The sequence below is a fragment of the Mchenga conophoros genome, linkage group LG18 (assembly GCF_057382185.1).
Source record: "Mchenga conophoros isolate Kocher_MC1m ecotype Shallow Benthic linkage group LG18, M_conophoros_male_GT1.1, whole genome shotgun sequence".
NCBI lineage: Eukaryota > Metazoa > Chordata > Actinopteri > Cichliformes > Cichlidae > Mchenga > Mchenga conophoros.
In genome coordinates, this window is record NC_140543.1 from 12,622,068 (window position 1) to 12,644,229 (window position 22,162).

General features: G+C 39.5%; 1 protein-coding gene across 2 annotated transcripts in view; it reads right to left on the bottom strand.

Moving 5' to 3' along the window:
- Positions 1 to 10,395: 10,395 nt before the first annotated feature.
- LOC146553327 (guanine nucleotide exchange factor VAV3-like) overlaps positions 10,396 to 22,162 on the bottom strand; it is a 50,987-nt gene continuing 39,220 nt past the window's right edge. Inside the window, exons 24-28 of one of the 2 annotated variants that reach the window (XM_085254614.1) lie at positions 19,931 to 20,018; positions 19,298 to 19,427; positions 14,883 to 14,936; positions 13,246 to 13,394; positions 10,396 to 12,631 (exon numbers count right to left, since the gene is read on the bottom strand). In XM_085254614.1, coding sequence (XP_085110740.1) covers positions 12,590 to 12,631; positions 13,246 to 13,394; positions 14,883 to 14,936; positions 19,298 to 19,427; positions 19,931 to 20,018 — 463 coding nt within the window. In that variant the 3' untranslated portion in view covers positions 10,396 to 12,589. The remainder of the gene's footprint in view (positions 12,632 to 13,245; positions 13,395 to 14,882; positions 14,937 to 19,297; positions 19,428 to 19,930; positions 20,019 to 22,162) is intronic. The other variant, XM_085254615.1, reaches the window with a different exon arrangement.

Consider the following 22,162-nt stretch of genomic DNA (forward strand, 5'->3'; position numbering starts at 1 on the left):
TATTATACTTGTTTTATCTTAAAAAACAACAGCTTTTTTATTTGAATGTCTAAAATCATTAGCTGGTGATGCAGACTTTTCCCTGGGACATACAGCTTTAGCTTCAATTATTTCACATTATATTGCAGGCATCAGATTAATGGAAACTTTCATCCTTTTTTTTTTTTTAAATGACATGATCTAAAGCAGAAAGAAGTGAGCCAGAAACAGCACTAGCTAATAAAATCTATTTGGTAAAAGGTGCTATTATAATTAGCTAGAAATGACTATCCATTTTTCATCCGGAATGACTAATACATTTAATGGTAAAGTTGGCTCCATTGTTATATTCACCATGTGAGAACAGAAGACTTCATATGTGTCTCTGCAGTAAGGGGATTGTGCTCAGCTCTTTAGGATGTGTGAGTAAATTGGCAAATAACTACACTGTTATCCTAAATACAGCAGCAACTTCATCTGTCCAGCATTATATCGCCTTCAGTGATTTAATACTTTGCTTCAAGGTTCCTGTCTCCGAACTGGCTTTGGAGAATGTGAAGTGGTCCACTTGAGGCTGTGGTTATAGTTCAAGGAAAAGAAGTTTTTAGAGCAGTGTGTGTGTAGAAAAGAAAATTACCTTTATGACATGTTAGTGCAATAAAACTAGTGCTTTATGACCCTTTCTCTTAGCTTTGGGCTGTATTTAGCTATTGCCACTAAAATGTTTTAAGGTTAAATCCAAGTCTCTTGCCCTTAAATACTGATGAATGACTGGATAGGGAGCATTGCTCCAACTCAAAAGCTGCTCCAACACTCTTGCAATGAGATTCACAAGGAAACAGTCTGCTTAGCACTGACATATTTTAATGGTAATATCAATATGTTTTTCTCACTAGTTTATCTGTCTTTGGAGAGAACAAAAATAAAGGTGGAAGGTAGATATTTTTATTCAAGAATTTTTACTAACTTATTGGTGGCAACAGTGGAAGTTGAATAACTGGGATGATTTTGTAAAGTATGATGATTTTTCGGTCACCAGAATTTAGACCACAGAGAGAAAGAAAGTTTTTTTTTTCCTCCACTAGCTCTGCTCCCTACTGTTTTATGTCACAGCAACGCCTTGTCCTTTTTACTTTCACATCTAAGACTCAGGAGGGGGTATTAGGAGGACATTTTTAGACATGTACAGTCCTTGTGTTCTGCCACTGTCAGCACTGGTGGCACCAACAGAAGGTTACATAACGTAAGACAAGGGGTATTCAATATCGAGGAAAGAAGAGGCTCAGCAACATGACTGGAGCACTGAGCAAACCAATATCCATATTCAGCTCTAAAATACCCAGCAATAGAACTGGTGCTGTTCCACCAGAAATCTCCACTTTTCTGTCAATCGGCATTACAGATCGTATTAATGATCTGCACTTTGTTATCCATAAACCTATCAAATTTGTCTAAATATTTGAATATTGATAAACTCCATTCTGTTTGCAACATGAACTCGTCCTTGACCCTGTCGCTTAGCAAGCTTCAACTGCTGGTTCAGCTGTCGCTGTAACAAAAGAAAGGATGAGAGGATGTCTTGTTCATGCAGCACTAAAGCAACTTTATCCATTGCGGTGAAAGTTGTTTTATTTATTCACTTACTAACTTATCGTTTCATTTATTGAGTTACGCTTACTGACTTACTTACAATTGCGTTGTTCATAGTTTTATTTGTTTGTTTTGCAAATGCCATTTGAAAAGAAAAAAGTTAAAGCGACTCTTCTTTAGACACATCAAATTAAAGGCATTTTTTGTACATTATCTTAATAAACTTTAAACTTTAATCATTTTTAGGATAAACTTTTGATTTGAACTTAAGTACAGTAATATTAAGTGTCAAGTAGTCAGGTTTAACCATCAGTTAGTGAGCCTAGTAAATAAGGGACACCACACCTCTCATAACTGTCTTAAAATAATTCCTTCTGTAGTTCAGTAGCATAAAATTTTCATTGTGGACTCTTTAGAGGAACCAGTGAGCGGACAGTCTTGATCCTTTCAAGTAAATCTTTTCATTACAACAGTCCTGTTTAAAATGATTTTACTTCAAAATTGGGTTCGTCTAAATGCCACCATGAGGAATAAGACCATGTAATAAAAAATAATAATAATAAAAAGACGATGTAGGTGCAGAAAACCTCTGCAAGGAGATATCTGCTGTTTTAACACAGCTACTGTATTCACATATTAGCAGAGCACAAGTCAGGTGTTTTGAATAAAAAATAAGAGCATTTATTAAACAGATAAATGGCAGTAATGTTGTTTTGGTGCCAGAATTGAGCAGCGTAATTTAGCACTTTTAGATATTTACTTTTTGAGCCAGCATAAAGAGGTTTAACACCTTATGTGACAGCCTGAAAGAAGCATACTTGCAAACCTGCATCACCTGTGCGCTTATGTGTACACTGACTCACCAGCATCTATAGGACTTTCCACCCCCTCCATCCTGATCAATGTTTATCGACTTCATTTATGTGACACCACATCAGGAATGGCACTTATGGAGAGGTTGGAGCAGCATGCCATATGTGGCTTTATCAAACTGCTATTCACATTCCTGACATTGCAAGGACAGCTGGTGGGTGGTTTGCTGGCTTGGCACAGAGAGCCAGAGTACGCTGGAATCAATAGACAAAACAAAGAGGAAGTTAAGCTGCCCCTGCTGAAGAAACCTTGAAATACCCATTTACTCTGTTTTTAAATATGGAAGTCCTTTTACTCTTTAACTATTTTGTGGAACATGGGATTAATATTATTGTTCAAAATGTTTTGATAGCAGTCCTTGTGTTGTTGGACACTTGTGCTATAATAGTTGTCTCACTAAGGGGAAATAATTACAAAATATTTCTTATTTGCTTGAAAAGCATAGACAGATTTAAGCAGAGCAGCGTCATGTTGTAGAGATTAAAAGAAACCTTACAGAAAATTTTGCTTAAATCAATCTGAAGTCTCCCCTCACTTCGATACAATCTTTGCTACAGATTGCAATCTTTTTCAGTGTCAAACATGATCACAGCACTTGTCTTCTACTGTTTTCTTCAGAGCCAGATCCAGCACTTCTGGCCTTCAGTGCCACACCTAAATTGCAAATCAGCCCCGTCTGGGATTGGCACCACGAGCACCCCAACACCCTGTCGAAGAAATTATTTATGTATCACACCAACACTGTCCATAAATAAAAGATACCTTTCACAGTCTGTTCCTGGGTTCCTGGAGCTCGGAAGAAATGGTTTATCCTCATTTTTTTGCATGCTGGTAAGAAAGTGTTTTTTTGTGTTGAACCTCTAGGTTGCATTACAAACACGTCTGACTGGAAAAATAAAAATAACGCACCTGGAGAATGTGTGAAAGATTGCCACCTGTTATTAAGTACAGTCTACACTCAGACTGTGATATATAAACTGAGCTGCAGTTACAGGCTACATGTATATTAAGAAAATCTGAGTTGTTTTCTGGGTATGGGAAAAATATTTTTCCAAATGAGAGATTCAAATGATTGAAACTTAAAATTGAAGTTGCATTGATCCTTTTAGTCCTAAATTGCAGCTGTAGCAGGCCGACTACCAAGTCAATCAGTCTCTGACTTCTCCAGTCCAAGTAACCCACTGTTCCAGTACCTCCCGATGCATTCATTGGAGTATTAGAATATAGTGAATATTAGAACGTGCTTAGACACATATAAAACTGATGATTGTGGGACCGGGTGAATGAGACTTCTACGAGAACACACTTTGAGTGCTCAACTGAGTAGAAAGAGGCTATTTAAGTACCAGTCAGTTTACCATTGTGGAAATACCTACATACTAAATACCTGAGAGATCCATCCAGCCCTTCAGCAGATCCATCGACTGTTCCCTGAAACCTGATTTCAGTGGAAAGGTGGCTGTCAAGAACCCAATCTTAAGAACAGAGACAGGGAGAAAAAAGGCTGAGGTGCTCCAAATTACACAAGAAATATACTTGTGAAGTGATGAATATATATTATGAGTTTATGCTATGAAGGATGTTCCTCCAGCAAAAAATAAAGCTGAAAATAATATAAAGTTTATTTTTCATGCACGAGTGTCTGCATTTGGGTCCACTTCCTGCCTGCCCCAGCCATACATGACTCAAAAAAGACATGCAAGGTAACTTAATTAACTTTTTACTTTCATTTTCAACTAATTTTCCCAATTGTAAATTAGATTTAACAAAATAAGTATGTTACGATTAAGTTAAGCTCATTTTACACATCATCATTTTTTCATTACAGATCCCAAAGGTAAAATATATTTTTATGACCGACTAATAAGCAAAGGGCACAACAGCACAATTCCTCAATACATCTAAATCATTTAATTGCTGTAGAAAAAGAGCCCTAGAGAAAAATTAAAAATGAACTTTGGATAGAGTGTGGTATTAGTTATGCTAAAATAAGGAGATATAAATAACAGAGCGCTCACTGTGAAATATTTGAACCGATCACTGCCTGTATTTTAAAACTGACCACACAGCTGGCTACAATAAAACAAAAATATGTTTTAATAAATTACTGTAGAAAGGTTAAAGTTTATCACCTTTTTCACATCTGCCTGCAGCTTCCCATGCCTGCCTCTCAGCACCATTCGCACCACTCTGCCTCATTTTTGCAGCTTTTACATTCTCAGCTCTACTTTTCAGGCTTGAAACCATCTGATTCTTCTGCTCTGCTCCAGATTTAAATCTTTATTTACTCGGATTGGTTCCCCTGGTTCTCCATGTGTCCACAATCCGCTACGCCACAGCTCAATATTCCATCCATGACCCTCAGTGAGCTAGGTGCTATGTTGATGATAATGGATGGCTAATGTGGGTGATTGCTAATAAACAGCTAACATTACCTTGTGCACAGACCAAGTTAACATTTTATTTAGTTAATACTTGATATTGCTGAAACAGGAGCTTTACTGACCTTTGAAATTCCTCCTAAAGTGATATGAAACTACTTAACTACTAATTACAATATTCATTTGCAACAGCATCTTAATTCAATTTTAATGTTTAGTATGGATTGATGTTTTTTTACAACTCTATTTCATTGTATATGTGCATGTTTCAATAAATCAGTGCACCTATTTTCATTTTTCTAGCAACATGTAAAAAAGTGAGCTGTGACTCAAGACTGCTACATATCACTTTTTTCACACAGTTGCATAATGTGAATACACTGACTGCTGGAATGTTTTGCTTTTGGCAGGAATTAGCTACCTTCTTTATCATTTCCCTCCAATTAAAGCATATTTGGACCTTATTAATCTGTTCTTTACACCTGTAATTCATGTTCTGCAGCAGACATTTTTCACAGCCATAATCTTGACATGAAATAGTAGCATCCTCTTTTGTCACATCAACCATCTGCATTTCCTCCTTCACTAGATCCATGAATCTCTCTGTGGTCTTTCCCTTGTCCTCCTCCCTGGCAGCTCCTTCTCCAACATACTTTGTCTAATATATTCACTATCCTTCCATTGCACGTGTCCAAGCCACAACAGCCTCACCTCTAACTTTGTGTCTTTTACCCCCCTCTGATATACTCATTTTTAAACTTCCATCCTGCTCAATCTCAATTAAAATGATGAGATCTTCAACTCTGCCACTTCCACGTCAGCACCATGTCTTTTTGTCCGTGCCATCATCTCCAAACCATACATTATAGTGGATCTCACTACCATCTTGTAAATCTTCCCTTTCACTCTTGCTTGGTGTCCTTCTGTAACAAATCACCCCTGACACTCCTCTCCACCCACTTCACCCTGCCTGCACTCTCTTTTTTCTCTCTCTCGTGCAGTGTCCTTTGCTTTAGATAGCTGACCCAAGTTATTTAAACTCATCTACCCGCACTATCTCTACTCCTTAGACATTCACAATTCAAACACATGTATTCTGCTGTGCTTCTACACACCTCCACTTCTCTCCAGAGCATACCTTCGTCTCTCCAGGCTCTCTTCCACCGGCTCGCTACTCTCACTACAGATCACAATATTATCTGCAAACATCACAGTCCACAGAGACTCCTGCCTGTCCTCATCTGTCAGCCTCATACATCACCATTGCCACACTTACATACTTCTCTGATCCAGCCACAAGGGGGTCACATGCCGGTGTACATCTAGTGCCGGTCCAAGCCTGGATAAACAGGGAGGATTGTGAAAACCCAGAATACTTTTTCCTCTGTTTCTGTCTACTGCCCTCACACAGACTTAACGTTATTTTATTAAGCATTTATTCGTGATTTATTACAAAGCAGTATTGACTTTGGCAATTAGTGAATCAAAGGATTGCTATTACATGTATTAAAAGAAAGCTGGAGGTAGTGGCACAAATAATGGGGTCAAACAAGCAGAAGAATATAAACAGAGAATGACAAAAACCGAAGTAACATGAAGATAGACAGCTTACAAGGGGGACAAAAAAACAAAAAAGGGAATCAAGTGGGAAGAAATAATAGCGGGAAGACAGAAACCTTCATCACAAAAGGCTGCCATGAAACAATGGTTCCCTGATGGAGGAGGCAGCTGTAAACATGAACACCCCCATTTGGCAGACCTGAAGGAAAGGGTTGGAGGAGAAGAGGTAGACATGAAGGGGGGTGGGGGATGAGCAGGTGGGGTTAGAGACAGACAGACCCTGCCAAAGCAAGCCCCCATGACAAGCACCACCACCTCGTTAAACCTGTCCCCGGGAGTCACAGGCAGATGCTCTGCTTTTCCTATGATAATGACCGACCTGCTAAGCAGCTACCAGCGTCACGCTCCTGTGAACAACTATTGACCTCAAAGCTGTCACTCGCTTTCACGCCACTGCTGCTTCCAACTCGCCACACTCAGAAGGGGCTTGTTGCATCATTCGTTTTAATGCAGGCCTGGACATTTTAATACTGCCTGTTATCAAACGTTGTATTAAATCTCTTCCTGCCGATGGGGTCCTCAGAGGTTTTGTGCACTGCATGTGGACATCAGATACAGCGGCTACAGATTCGTGATCGTCAATTATGTCTTAAGAGCTTTGAAAACATGCTCCCCAACCTGTGCAAATTGACATTAAGGATATGAAAGCATTACCCATTAATACACATTTATTCACCATTTTACATTTAGAAGACCCACCGCTGTCAAGCATCAAAGCGCAGTCAGCACATGGAGCCCATGAGTCAAGAGGAAGTAACTGGGGTGAGGGAGACACGGAGAGAGAGACAGACAGAGAGCAGCGGTTCTCTGAGGATTAGCTCATTTAGACTGCTTTGATCTGTGAGATCTTAATTGCTGGGTAGCACTGATAGAGTCCTCATGGAGACTTAGCAACACCATACAGGCGAGCAGGGAGGAGGGTGGCTGTGTTCTTACCTTCTCTTCTTCTCTTGTTTTACTGATTAACTCGTCTCAGTTCGACAGACCATTCAGCAATGGTGGCCTATGGCATACTTAGCAATCACTGCATGTGACTACAGCAAAAAGAATTAATGAGCATTTTCAACTTTGTCACTGATACTCACTAAGTTTTCTGTACAATTTCTTCTTTCCTCGATACCTTTCCTCATAATGACATTTTTGAAGCGTTAAAGTCAACCGCTCATACTTCTTCTATTCTCTTGTAGGCACAGAATTGATCATTTCCCTAGGGTTTTCAAATAGGTCATGTGACTCAGAGCCTTTCTCCTAGTGGGCCAAGTAACTAAGGACTTCCAAAAAACAAAAGCACTGTGGTCAGATTGAGTTATTTTCTAGCATATAAATTAATGAATTAAGCAAAACTACCGTTCATGTTTGCTCATGTTTCTAAATGAACAATCAATACAGTTTTTTGTTTTTTCTTATGAGGGCAACTTCCCCATAAAATCCCAGTAAGAGCACTAAAAAGAAGAATAACACATTATTTTCAGATTTTAATCAGAATGTTTTGCATGTATGAGGTGGAGCTGCCATCAGATCATATATGTCATGTTATAACAATTCAATTCATCCACCCATTTTCTTCCGCTTTTCCAATTCAGGGTCGTGGGAGGTTGCTGGAGCCTGTTCCAGCTGCTATGGGGTGAAGGGCTAACACAGGGAGAGATTCACTCTCACATTCATATCTACAGCCAGTTTAGAACTGGCAGTTAACTGAACCCATTGCATGTCTTTGGACCGAAGCCAGAGTACACAGAGTGAACTCACACAAGCTCTACATACAAAGGCCGCAGCTGTACGACCCCAGCCGGCAGATTTAAACCCTTCTTGCTATGACGCAACAGCGCTAACCACTGTGCCATCATGCTGCACCCCTACCCATCCATTTCTGTTCACTTATCCAATTCAGGGTCAGGTTTGGGTTTTCTCATAAGATCTGATAACTTTTTCAATCATTCCCTTTTTTCTTGTGAGACATTTTATATGCACCTTCCCTCAGTGAAGAAAAACATTAGCTGCAGTTTTAGTTTGTAAGAGGTTTCATGGTCAGAAGTCATCAGTTGAATGTAAATCATACTGTTAAACTCTCTCAGAGAGCCGAGCCCCTTTGAGGGGACGTGAGAGCTCACTGTATTTGCAGTTTCAGCTTTTGCTAAACTCCCTTTTAGCCCCATATAGAGATCCAGAGGGACTGACAGGTGAAGACTGGGGTTAAGAAGATCATCCCAACAGATGAAGATGATGCAGGGCCTCCTTTGCTTTCTCTTTCTGCCTTTGTCCCTCTCTCATATCCATACACACTATCGTGTTTCTACCTGTTCTTTATCTCACCATACTCCATGCAGCTTTGTACATCCATTTCTCTCTCTCTCTCTCTGGCTGGTGTCCAACTTCTCTGTTGTCGCCTTTCATCTCCTTGGCTAAGACAAGAACAGGCAGATTAAGGAGAGGAAGAGTATTAGGGGAGCCATTTTTTCTACCTCTTTCGTGATGGGAGGGTTACTGTTAGCTGAGCAGCACCCTCCCTCTGCTGGGTTTGGTCATTAGAGTGGCTTCAGAGCAGTGGGGGGAAAGAAAGCCTGAGGGAGTGTTTACATTACAAGAATACTGATACTGTGAGGCTCCAGTGTGTAAATCAATCCATTGTTATATTTGATAGAGAATTTCATCTATGGTAATATATGATCAGACTGTATAAAACAGCAGGAAATGCACATTCAGTAATTAAGAGAACTAGCTTACTGCATCACGGCATTAAAATAAACCGAAACCAGTAAAATGAACACACCTATAGATAAAAGAGCAGCATCTCACTAGATGCAGGGTCATCAGGATCACAAGGGATTAACTGGAGCATTTGCTTAATTTGTTTGCTTAAAATACATAAATTTAGCTAAATGTAGCAAATTCTGACTTTTGAAGTCAGTGAATACAAGGTGGAAACAATAATGTAAACCATGTCATCTCTGTACCAGCAGTCCCTCGAGACTGCCTGATGTGGCCATCTGCACATCAATAAAGACCTTTCCGTTGATGTTGTGAAACTGTTTCTTTTAGATGGTATTTTGATGCAGTTGTTACCATCTCTTACTAACATGACACATAAGAGCTGCGAAGTATAGTAGTGTGTAGTGTCTACAGCTTAGACACAAGTTCAGCAGTGAAATGCTATTATAGGCACCCCTGTTTTTGGTAATGCTAACAAAGACTTTCTTATTTCATTTATTTAGGTTTTGGTTTTCCATCATTATTTACTCAGTAGGACATTTTTCTGTAATGCTGACCTATCAGCCCCACAGTCCTATGACTGTTTTCTCTATAATAATTAATCTATAATCCACCTCCTATGCAATTATTCTAATGCCCACTTTGGGGTGGTAAATGGACTAAATGGTAAATGGACTAGTTCTTATATAGCGCTTTTCCACTCTTCTGAGCACTCAAAGCGCTTTACACAACTTGTGCATTCACCCATTCACACCCATTCGCACAAGCACAACTGACATTCACACACATTCATACTCCGATGGATGCATCGGAGAGCAATTTCGGGTTAGTATCTTGCCCAAGGATATTTGGCATGCAGACTAGGGGAAGCCGGGAATCGAACCACCAACCTTCCGATCAGTAGATGACCTGCTCTACCACCTGAGCTACAGCCTGCAGAAGCCCATCAATCCTGGCAGACTCCCATGTTTAATAACTTTAGCAAGACAAAATGCTAAAAAGACTTCAAAATGCAGGGTCAAAAACACTGTGCGACATCATACTGCCTATATCTTTTTTTTTTTACATATACTATATGGTTATGACAAATACATGCATGTGACGAGTGTACAAAAAAATCCTTGCATTTGCAAATACTGGAAATCCTGCAGTCACATTCTTTTACTTTAATTGAGCCATTGCGCTCAAGTTATAAATAATTTAGGACAAAGGATCAACAAATATAATTTCCAAGAGAGGAAATATGTTGCAAATTTTAGCCTGTACAATGCAAATTTGCTGAAGGGGGTACAATTTTGTGCCAAATTTCAGTGTGGCAAAGAAAAAAAAATACTGTTCTACATCTACATGTTCCTACATCATAACGGTTTTCAGTCGTCTTCCCTGTTCTGTTTGTTTGGACATTATTTGAGCACTGCCTGTTCTCCACTGCGCCTCCAAAAACCATATCAGACACAGCTGTGATTTGTGATGCAACCTCGCAGAGCCTTTGTTCCTGCAATGTAACATTTGTCCGAAGAGGGAATAATAGCCTATCCCATTTTAAAAGTGCAATTCAAAGAGCGTGCTTTTATTAAATATTTATGTCAAACACATGGTTAGTGGGGTATTAATGTTTGAAGGAAAACAGCATCACTTAACGCCCTTGTGCTACCTTGCTCTACAGTGAACAGCAGTTACATCACCCTTGAATCATTCATACTGAAACCAAAAAAAAAAAAAGAGAGAGAGTTGAGGTAAACACAAAATCCGTGGAATGCAAAAGGGCTCTCTGGTTTCCACAGTAAATGATCAAAAGATCAAGGAGCTCATAGTGAAGTGTAGACCTATCCACACCACACATGTACTTTTAAAATGTATTTGGCTTTATAATTCCTTTTATGCATACACTTTTTCTCTTTGATGTCTAAAAATGTATGAGTACTGGGCATTATATTTGCTCTAGTGTCATCAAATGGGAACACTGTGAAACCACCTTTTTCACTGTGACAAGTTGCCATATTCATTTGTAGTCTTGTAGGCCAGGAATAACCACGGCTGGAATAGGTTGATATTTTGGGAAATGCTTATAGAGTTCCTTGGTGAGTGTAACAGAGGACTGATAACTCTTGTGTCTTTCCACTAAATATGAACCTGCAGCCACAAGGAGGTTAGCTTAGCTTAGCATAAAGACTGGCTTCAATAACCCAACTTGCTATGGAGATTTCAATACCCACCTACCAGCCCCTCTTAAGTTCTCTAACATCACTCGTCATCACTATGGGTTTGCCAGACAACCCACAGAGACATAAAAAAGTCCCCACTGACAAGAAAGTCCAACACATATACAAGTAAAACCGCACATTGAATGTTTTACAGTTTTGCTTTATTACAAATTGAACAAATGAATTCTAACCTCTCAATAAGTGAGCCTTTATGCCAATGACTGTTTCATACTTTATATTAAACAGACTAAATTCAGACTGGTATTAACCTTCTCATCTAATTTTGCCAAAGGAGCAAATAAGTACATTTCTCAAAATGTCAAACTATAGCTTTTCAGGCTAAACAGATTTTTAATGATTTTCATCAACTCAATGTTTATTGAAGGCTGCACTTAAAGTTGAGGTGATTATTTAAATAAAACAGTATTTAAAAGGACAGGAATCTAATTTGGGAGATGTAGCTTTATCAGTGGCGTCCTATGGCCACATAATCAGCTGTTTCTCTGCAGATGTGCATCACTTCAGCGTCCACAGGTCCACTGACTGACAGATCAGTCCATCATGGTTCCATCCTTTTTCTCCATGTTCCACCCCTTTTTAAAATTAGGGTCAAATTCAAAGTTTGGCAGTTACAGTTTTATCAAAGGTTTGTGTCCACGCAGTTTGGAATGCAAAAAACAAGATTAAAGAGAACTGAACGCAAATATCGACACAGCCATGAGGGCTATAGTGTTCCAGGAAGAGTCAAAAACTTCTCAACACTTTCACTTTAATTTGGTACTTGAGCAGGGCACTATAAGCAGAATCTGTGGTCCAGCTAGATGATTGAGCCTTGCTGACCTCGATACATGACAACAACGAAAGGCAAGACTCATACCAGATGATGGAGTCATCAATAATAAGAGAAGTTGAGTGGGAGAGGAAGGGAAGGGGGAGGGTTATCTAGGCACAGCACATGTACTTCCCAGTGGGCCGCAGGGGCAGACAGGACTGCGTAGAGGTAAGATATGGCATGACGCTCCTGGAATCTGTGATTTGACATTTCTGTGTGAGAGTCTGTCAGAGGACAGGAGAAGGTTTTTAAGGGCACTGCCACCTCCTCTTGTGTCCAAGTCTCTGGATTTTTATCAAAGAGAGATATGACTGTGGGCCCAGACAGTGGCAGAGCAGCATGGCGTTCACTGGAGGGTTTCAGCCTGAATGGGTGCTGAATACACGTTCCAACAAGCGAAGTCAGTCCTCCTCTTCCACATAAGTAGAGGGAAACCATCCCACCTAAGAAGAGAAAAGTAGCATCTAGATCAGCATTTCAAATTCAACCAGACCTCCGCTGATCTTGTGAAGAATTCTTCTCCTGTCACAATGTACAGACTGTTATATGTAGTCTTGATCAGGATGGGTCAATAATTCTGACAATTTGGAGGTGAGTACAAGAGATAATTCATTGTTAACTCTAGGATGAGTGGTAACTGTGATACTGTGCCTGCATGGCAGGGTTGGAGAAGTGTGTTCACAAGCAGTGCCATACTCAGATGTGAGCAAATTTAGTGGCGAGTCGTTGTGCATCGAAATGCATAACAACTGATACTTTGGCTAAACAAACCTGGTAAAAAAAATAATAAATTAACTGACGGACGTTTTGTTGTGCCAATGTGACATGTCCCATTAAAACTAAGGAGCTTTTTTCCATTTAACTATGGATGAAGTGGTTCACCCTTCATGACATGCACACTCACAAGCTCCCTGCCAAACACAGCCATTTACTGATTCACCCTTTTTAATTTCATTTTTAATACAAAATATTTGTGAAATATTTATTTGTTGTCCCACTTTGAAACAAGTAAAAAAAATCCTGCCAGCTGCAAAGAGCAAGTTTGTCAAAGACATACCCTGCCACCGACTACTCCCTTCCACCACCCATTGGGCATCTTGGTGTAGATAGTGATAACGTCTCCCTGTTGCAGAGAAAGCTCCCGCGTGTCTCTGGAGCAGAAGTCGTAGCGTGCAATTGCATAACCCACCACTCTAGGAGAAAAGACTGAAACAGAGAGAGATCTTATATTACTTTTGGACCCATTTACAAAATTTCACCTTATCTTAGACTCTGTGAAAACATCTGCTGACACTGATCCAGCAAGAAATATCACACTTACAGATCAGAGTTACACTCCTCACAAAAATGTAAGCTGAATTTAATATTTAAAGACAAAGTTTACAGATGTACTGCTGTTTTCAGGGTGAGATTAAACTTTCATGCTCACTTACTGTAAGAAAACTAACTAACAAGGATCAAGAGAGAACTTGAGCCAAACTAAATTCAGTTCATCTATATAAAATTATTATGGTTCATTGATTTTTTTCTTTTTTTTTTAAGTATAAAACATATTCCTCACAGGTATTAATCGTAGTAAACTGACTATGTCATTTTGTGAGAATGATAGGGCAGCGATTCTAAAAAGCCTTGACTCATGGGTTTGATTCATGTAAAAGCAAAACCGCAGAGGCAGAAATGAGATAATGCTTAAGGTTCGCGGGTGAGAGAGGAGAAATGTATCCGACAGCTCAGCTTGGTGGGTCCAAGCACGCAGCCAGGATGAGAGAACTTGGGTTATCATGGTCATGTGTTCATCTTATTAAAAGTTAAAGGTGAATTCAAGCGATGCATCCAGCACTTATCAGGTTATCCAAGTTTGTTCCTACGCATGCAGGTCAGGGCTCATATCACACGTGAACACGGCTGTGCATAGGTTTGTTTACCTTATCTTTGAAAACACAGATGACACGACTGTGCAGATATGCTGGACGAAAGGAATACATCTATCCTCTCATGCACACAGACATCCAAAGTTAACCCACATCACAACAACTCAGGTGCTCAGTTCCACACACGCATGCTTAAAGTAAGCACAGAGAGAGATCATTTAATTCTTAAATATTCTTAATAAACTAAAATTTTTGCATTCGTGTCTTGCTGGAAACACGAAAATGTGAAAAACCTCCAGTTATTCTGACTCGGGAGCCCTTACTCATTATTTCAAGAGGGTAACCACCACTGTTGGCCTTAAAGTCACAACTTTTAATGGATACTAAAGCTCAATTAACTGTTTTATTGTGTAACATATTTGTCACAGTTCATTAAGTGAAACCATACAAACAAAAGCGCATGTCATCTTTTTAATTAGCTGAATTGATAGTGTTATTGTTGGATGTAGTAAAATGTAAATGCCAGCAATGGTGGCTTTGCAGCTCTTTGCCAGTGGTTTGCTGACATTTCTGCAGTTATCTTGACCAAATGGGAGATATCATAGCCGGCAGAAATTCATAACATCTGTGATATTTAATTTCCAGAAGACTGATGTGAGGGTTTTTCCCCAACGGGGTGACTTATACACTCTGTGTAATTACCAAGGAAAAAAATGCATTATTTAAAAGAGACAAGAAAACAAGACAGCTCATCTTTAGAAACGTGGAAATGTGGACATACAGCGGGGGGAATTCAAAGAGAGTAGAAAAGCTGTACCTGTACCTGACCAGAAAGGCGAGGAGGAGGGAGGAACAAAGCTGCAGCCGCCAGGAGAAACTACAGAGAAACGAAGCGAGTGATGGGAGGGGGTTCAGGCCGTAGTGGGAGCAAAGAGAGAACATAAGCAAAGTAAACACAAGTTTGACAGAAAGAGAGCGTGTTTGTGTGAGGGTAAAGGAGAGAGAAAGAGTAAAAGTTGTCAAAGTCAAAGTACAAGCAAAAAAGCAAATAAGGTTGGGGATACGCAGTGAGAGAGGAGGGCAAAACAGTGAAACCATCAGACAAATTGTTACTGCCCCGGGCACATGCACAAAATCTTACACAGCACAAACCGCAGTAAGGTGGGTTAAGTGAGTGAGCCTATAATGCGTTTTGATGCCTGAAAGTCAGTATAGGTATGACTTTTTTAAACACTTATATGTTGCTTTTTATGCCTCAGTACCAATTCAGCAAAATGTCAGTGGTAGGCAATGGACCAATATTTAAGACAATTGTGTGCTTTTGACGTAGCAAAAACAAGTCTGAGAAAGTATCATTCCTAATTCAGGATAAAAATGTGGAGACAGGAGCACTACAGTGTGGCAGTCCTACGCAGAACTGCCAAAACTGCCACAGCCATATCAAGACATTACAAGATATTTCACAAAATGCTGTATAAAGTCCTTTATTTGGTTACCACTTCTTCTCTAATTGTGGTCCAATCCTAAAAGAGAAAAACTTCAACAAAAATAATCAGAATATATAATTTAGTTTGCTTTGGCATACTAATATAGCAGGATAAAATGAATGATAATGTGTTTTTCACCAAAGGACCTAACCCAGTGAAAATGAAAAATTGATGGGAGACACTTAATTTGGAGATGGTATAAGCAGGACTGCTGGTCTGAATACTAAAGACTATTTTGGTATACAGATGGATCTACTTGTTGTAGGAATTTCTGTAAAGAATCCCTTTGCCTATTAACGTCCATCATTTTTGGTTTACTATGCTGAATAATAAGTCTCGGATGTAAACTTTTGGCTACATAATGTGGCTTTCTTCAACTTTGTGCTGGTTACACTGCATAAAAATCAGCAATAGCAAATTTTTCAGCTTCAACTAAAAAAGCAGCGGCAGCTTGTGTGTAAGTATACGTCTGAGCAGAAGCACGGTGCTGTGACAAGGCAGCATCTGGGATTCCACACTGCAAAGCTAAGAGCTCCTGCTCCCATATGAAATCTCACCTGAGCCAGCAGACCCTCATGCTCAGAAAACAATTCCCGTCAGCACAGCAGTATGGTTTCATGCCTTCTCTTTGTACCGTACAGGCAGAGACCAACATGCGTCAAATGTCTGACCAGAGTTCGCACAACTATTAACATACTAATATAGCATGAGTATTTATACTTTACATGAAAATATTTTTGATTCTTTTAGACAAGAACATATGTGCATGGACCGTGCACAGGGTGACATGAGTTTCTATTATTTAAAATATGCTATTTATATCAATGTGGGCCAGAGAAATGACCACAAAGCTACAGCAACTGAATACTAGAAACCTTGTGAAAATGTATTGCAGGCCTGATGTATTCGATGTTTTCAGGTGAATGCACAAGTTGAGTATCTTAAAATTCTTTCAATAATTCTGTCATAAATATTTTCAGGACATTATACATCAAATTTAATGATATTGATATAAGATAACAGACTCCGGTGTCCCAGTAAAAGTTAGACAAAATGATTACCCTGACAGACAACACAAGATCATTGCATTGCTAATTAGTTCCCAACTCCAGCTTTCACACACACAGGGAAATGCACTCAGTCAGACTTAATTAAAAATTCTAGCTGGGGTTTTTCCAAGCAAATTACTCCAGAGTTTTGATGGCTTTACAGTAGTTCTGCATCTTGTGATTGTTTACTCAGCCTTGCATTCTATTTTCTTTGCTATGAGGTGTCTGTTTTGAGATTGTTGTTGTTTTGGCATGACATCTGTCTTTCCACAGAGGCTGTTTACCAGACAGAGAATACGGTGCCCACTCTAAGTCTGTCTATGGGGGTGGACGACTTAAGGCAATAATAATCTATCCCAGAATGCAATGAGGCAACGGCAGGTCTGTCAAGAGTTTTTCAGAGACAGCGGCGCGGTGAATGGCAGCAATGCACAAACACGGCTCTTGCAGAGCTGCTTTGAAGCTTGATGCGCTAGGAGACCGATGCTGACAAAGGAGTGAGAGGGACAAGGATGTAGCAGAATTTTACATCCGAAAAGACACAAAGGGCTAACTTTGACTTTGTTCCTGTGTTCAGTTGCTTGCCTCTGCCACTCTTGCGGCAGCTATGGTTGTTTACACATACACCTTTCTTTAAGTTAAGACAGTTTACCTCCAGCTGCTTCCTGCTCTTTTACATCAGATCATATTTGCAAACTTTTCCCACTTTTGCGGAAACAGTCACGGTCTCTCGGTTGGACCAGGGGTATCCCCCAGGTGTGTGTCAGCAGGCGGCTGTCACAGGTTTTTTTTCCACGGCAAGCCCAAGTAAAATGTCATGTCCTGTCAGGAAAATTGTGAAGCCATCTCAGAGCTGAGCAGAGTGCGGAGTGTGACGTTTGGAGTAGCAGGCTCCTGGTGCTTGCCTCGGGCACTGGGCTCTAACTGGGACCTCGCTTTCCCAAGCCTGGTGAGCTACAGAGGCTCTTTTATATTTCTCTCACTCGCTGTCTCTGACTCTCTTTTGTGTTTTCCTCTCCTATCTCTCTGACTCCACATCCCTTTGTACTCTTTGCCTCTCTTTGCATCTATTAAGATGCAGTAAGATGTATAGGATGAAAACATACACAGATTAACTTGACGCACAAATACACACAGAATAAATAACAATTAGAATAGAAGTAGATCACATATAGGTGGCCATGAATGTCACAAAATCAATGGATTTTAATGTTTTTTTTTCCAAATTAGTCATCTATAACTGTGAGTCATTTACAATGAGGGTAAAATCAACATAACAAGAACAGCTATTAATAGCCAGCGTAAATCATCATCATTATCCAGATTACGTATCCGGATGCATGTTAATACAACGTATCATCTTTTGCACTGCATTCTCTGTCTCGCCTGTTCTCGCCTTCTGCTGCTGTTATTCTCCGTCTCCGGGCTTCCTCCAAATGTCTATCCACATTTTCTACTTCGATTTTCTACTTTCTACTTCTAGTGTATGCTTCCTTCTTCACTGAAGACAAACTGAACAAATAATTAGCACAGAATCAATTAATGAAGTCATGTTTTTTATATTCTTCATTTAAAACCTAGATTATACACCACCGCTGATACAGACAAGGACAGCTGGAGAGCCAACTGCTGACTACTTCTTTGAAGTCCGCCACCTGGGGCACATGTGTAGTTGTTGTACTATAATGTAAATTCTCTACGGAGTAGTCTGTGCAGTCACAAAAAGCAGGCAGGCACACCGACGGTCACATGGACCCTCGTGCTCGCTGTCTGATGACGAAATTTACGTCAATGGGACCCAAGCGGACCCTAACAGGCTTACTGAACATACAATCTAAAAAGTTCATGCTGGTTTTTATAGAAAGGTGTCAGAATACAAAGTGCAATGCAGTTTGTTGTGTGCAATGCAGCTTCTTGGTGCTACATACAACAACACACCTTCAGGGGTCTAGTGAAGTCCATACGTCAATGGGTCAGGGCTGTTTTGGCAGCAAAAGGTGGACCAATACAATATTAGGCAGATGGTCATAATGGCATGCCTATTAAATATACCGATCAGGCAGTTAAATCTTAAATGACATGAGAAGACCAACCAAGCAAAAAAAAAAAAAGAGGTTCGAAGATAAATCTGCTGCTGTCTATGCTATGCTATTCCAAGGGGAATCATGTTAGCTCATTATGCTGAACTAAGTGTTTCTAACATGTCTCAAATGTTAGGAATATGACAGCCTTGGGTATCAAGACAGAGGTATTAGACACTTAAGTGTCTAATAATGAAACAACTGCTTTGTCAGCATGTTTATATATATATATAAAGCAAGAGTGTATAGTACACTGACTTGACTGTAATGTAAGAAACTGTGTAGTAGGTGAGAAACTGATTACAGCAAATGGTTTTGGGGTTTAGAGTGTTTTATTGTGTCTATGAGATGGCATGGGAAATATAGACCACTGACTATATCCATCATAAAGACAGGTCTAAACTTCCCAGGGAAAAAAAAAATACTACTCGCCTTGCTTTATCTGACCTGGTCTGTTGTAGCAAAAGTCTGACCCTCTGGTCCTCCAAACAGGTCAAAACAAACGCTCAGAATATCTTTCAGCTACAACTGGATAAAGCTCTGATCTGAACTTGGAGCTTTTCAGCCTGTCATACAGATACCATCAGGAAAGGAACCTGAATGTTTGCAAAGCAGACTTACCACTCCCGACCTTGGTAATGGCCGTGGGCACGTTTCCATTGGGCTGTTCCCTGTAGGGGTGCTGTAGAGTGGTGTCGAGACTGCTGAAACCCTCCTTTAGAGAGTGCTGTTGGTAGTATTCCACCAAGTCCTGTGTCAACCACACAAGAAAAAGAAATGTACCCAAAGCACCGCTAAGCCATAAAAATACAGACTGTATAGTGCACAAGTCTATAGAAGTGAATGCAAGGACAAGTTGAAAGGTTAGCTGCTCATTATTCTTGACAGTACAAGCAATGCAAATACAGAGAGTATTACAGAGAAAGTGTCCATGGGCCAGCGTACCACAATGGTTTTTTTTTTTACACCAATGTCAAGTGCAAGCACTGAATACATTTGAATATCAGCTGCTGCGATACAAAGCCACAGCTTTAAAGCATGTCCCTGTGGCTTTCTAAGTGGGTACAAACATGTCAAAATAAACCAGTGGTAGTTATATAATTTTAATTTTAAAAAGTACATTTTTACTTGTATGGAAATTGCATTTTTCTCAAGAGAGGTCTGCAAAAATAGTGGAAAGTAAAAATGATTATGCTTATTAATGCTATAGCAGATTGTAGGCTGCAAAAATCCATAGAAAGATAAAGCCATTACCTGCACAGTTTTGAAAACCCGACTCTCGGCAATGTAAAAGCCTCCATCCTTGGTCAGAATCTTAATGTGCTTGACTTTATCATTGAACCTGTGGAGGATGAATAAGACATGGGTTGTTAATCAAGTAGACATGCTTCTGCATCAGTCCAGTCTCTATGATGAACTGTCACTAAGGTCTGTCTATGCTGAGAGTTGGTTACTATGCTGAGCCAATTTCTATCTCTTACCAAAGCACCGTATAGTCAAAATTATGCCAGAATTAGACTGATCCTTTTATTATAATTCACAAAAAATGTAGAAAAACTAAAAAATGAAGCCAGGGGCTTTGTTCGGTGCTGGCTTTGTTCAGTGCTGCCAAAAATATGTTGCCTACCCCAGCTTTAAATACATTAGCTGACACAACAGTGTCACAACTGTGCTCAGGGTTAGACAACAGTAATTATTTTACTCATAAATTATACTCCGTAACAGTTTCTAATCAGCCAGTCACAAATAGACAGAATAACAAGAGTGTCAGCTTTTGACAGCCACCATAATACCAAAGTACAGCGTGCCCTCCCATATGGAAAAGATATATGTAAATCTTATAAAGTTTGTATCTGTCTTGTGTGAAACTTGTATGAAAAGCATATAAGTGTGAAAACAGATATAAGATCCCTTGAAAAATTATATAATGAAACTTGTATGTTTTGGATACTTACTAAAACAATGTATGAAAGTAATGCGAAAGTGGCCACTTTCATGAGTAAATCATGTAAGCCTTATATGATTTACTCATGAAAGTGGCCACTTTCATGAGTAATCACATATAAGTTTTTACTATTTCTTTTCCGTATGGGCTCTTTTTACTAAGGAATGTGAATTCTGCAATAGAGTTGCCTAATTACTGCTGCTGATTGTATGGACTTGGTGTGTTTGCCACACTGAAAGTTAGTACAATTGCATCACAACCAAATGTAAAACATAACAGTTGCAATTGAGTGATATTGTGGATTAAACGACTAAATCATCACTCAGTGCTGTGCAAAAGTCTTGAGCCATCTCTCATTTCTTTATATTTTTCAACAGCTGTCCAAGGTTCATTTATTCATTCATTTTCAGTGCAGTCTTTGAACCTGACCGCTTTCAGAGGAATGCTTTTTGTTTGTATATTTTTTACTACGTCATATAACATTGAATCTTAGTCAAAGAGCAGCTGTTAAGAAGCGTTTCCTAATTAAAGGAAACAGGCTGAAGTATGGCAAATTACACAGAACTGGACTGAAAAATCACTGGCCAGGTCTTATGGACTGATGAATCAAAACTTTACATTTTTGCTGCATAGTTATCATACAGTATGTACTGAAAAGAGTACGACAGAGGACAAATGCTACAGTCATGGCTTGGAGTTGCACTTAAGTCAAATTTTGATGATCTTGACAAAAGTGATGAAATTATAAATGTAGAAACTATTGTCAGATTTTGATTCGGTGTGTAATACCATCTGGAAAGTATCTGATTGATAAACTTCTAGCATGACAATAACCCCGAACACACTGCCAATGCAGCAAAAGAAGACCTGGATAGAAAAAACAAACAATTGAATGTGATCTACCATGGATTGGGCTCCCCGGTGCTAGGACCTCAACATTAATGTGATGTAAAAAGAAGAAGAAGAGCTTTAAATGTCCTTCAAGAGGCATGGACAACTATTCCTGGAGACTACTTAAAGAATATACAAGAAAGCCTGCGTATGATAGTTCAGGCTTTGTTGAAGAATAAGTGTGGTCTCTAGCTTGTTAAAATTGGACAAACCTTTTTTTTGCCTTGTAGACTGTATTCCCATGTATGTTTGCAAACGTTTCAATAAAACACTGCATCTATTTGAGATTATAATACTATATATAGTTCTATGTTTTAATGTAGGAGTGTTTGAAGTGGTAGTGAAAGTAAGTTGGGAGTTTGAGCCATTTCCTGTAGTGTGCTGTATCTAACATGTCCTTAATATTAAACGAAGGCAGACTGAAAATCTCTCAGTGCAGTGTATAACCAATGAAAAGAATATTTTCAAGTTGCATGTACGACTGTATGGATGTACTAAATGTATGACTGTACTGTAAGTAACATGTTACTGATTTGCAGTCATAGGGTGCCTAACACACAGAGACAGATAACCCGTTTGGTGAAGGCAAGATGTTTCCTTCCCTCGTAAAGGCTCCCAAGGTGTTACACACATGCAAACAGCATTCAGCA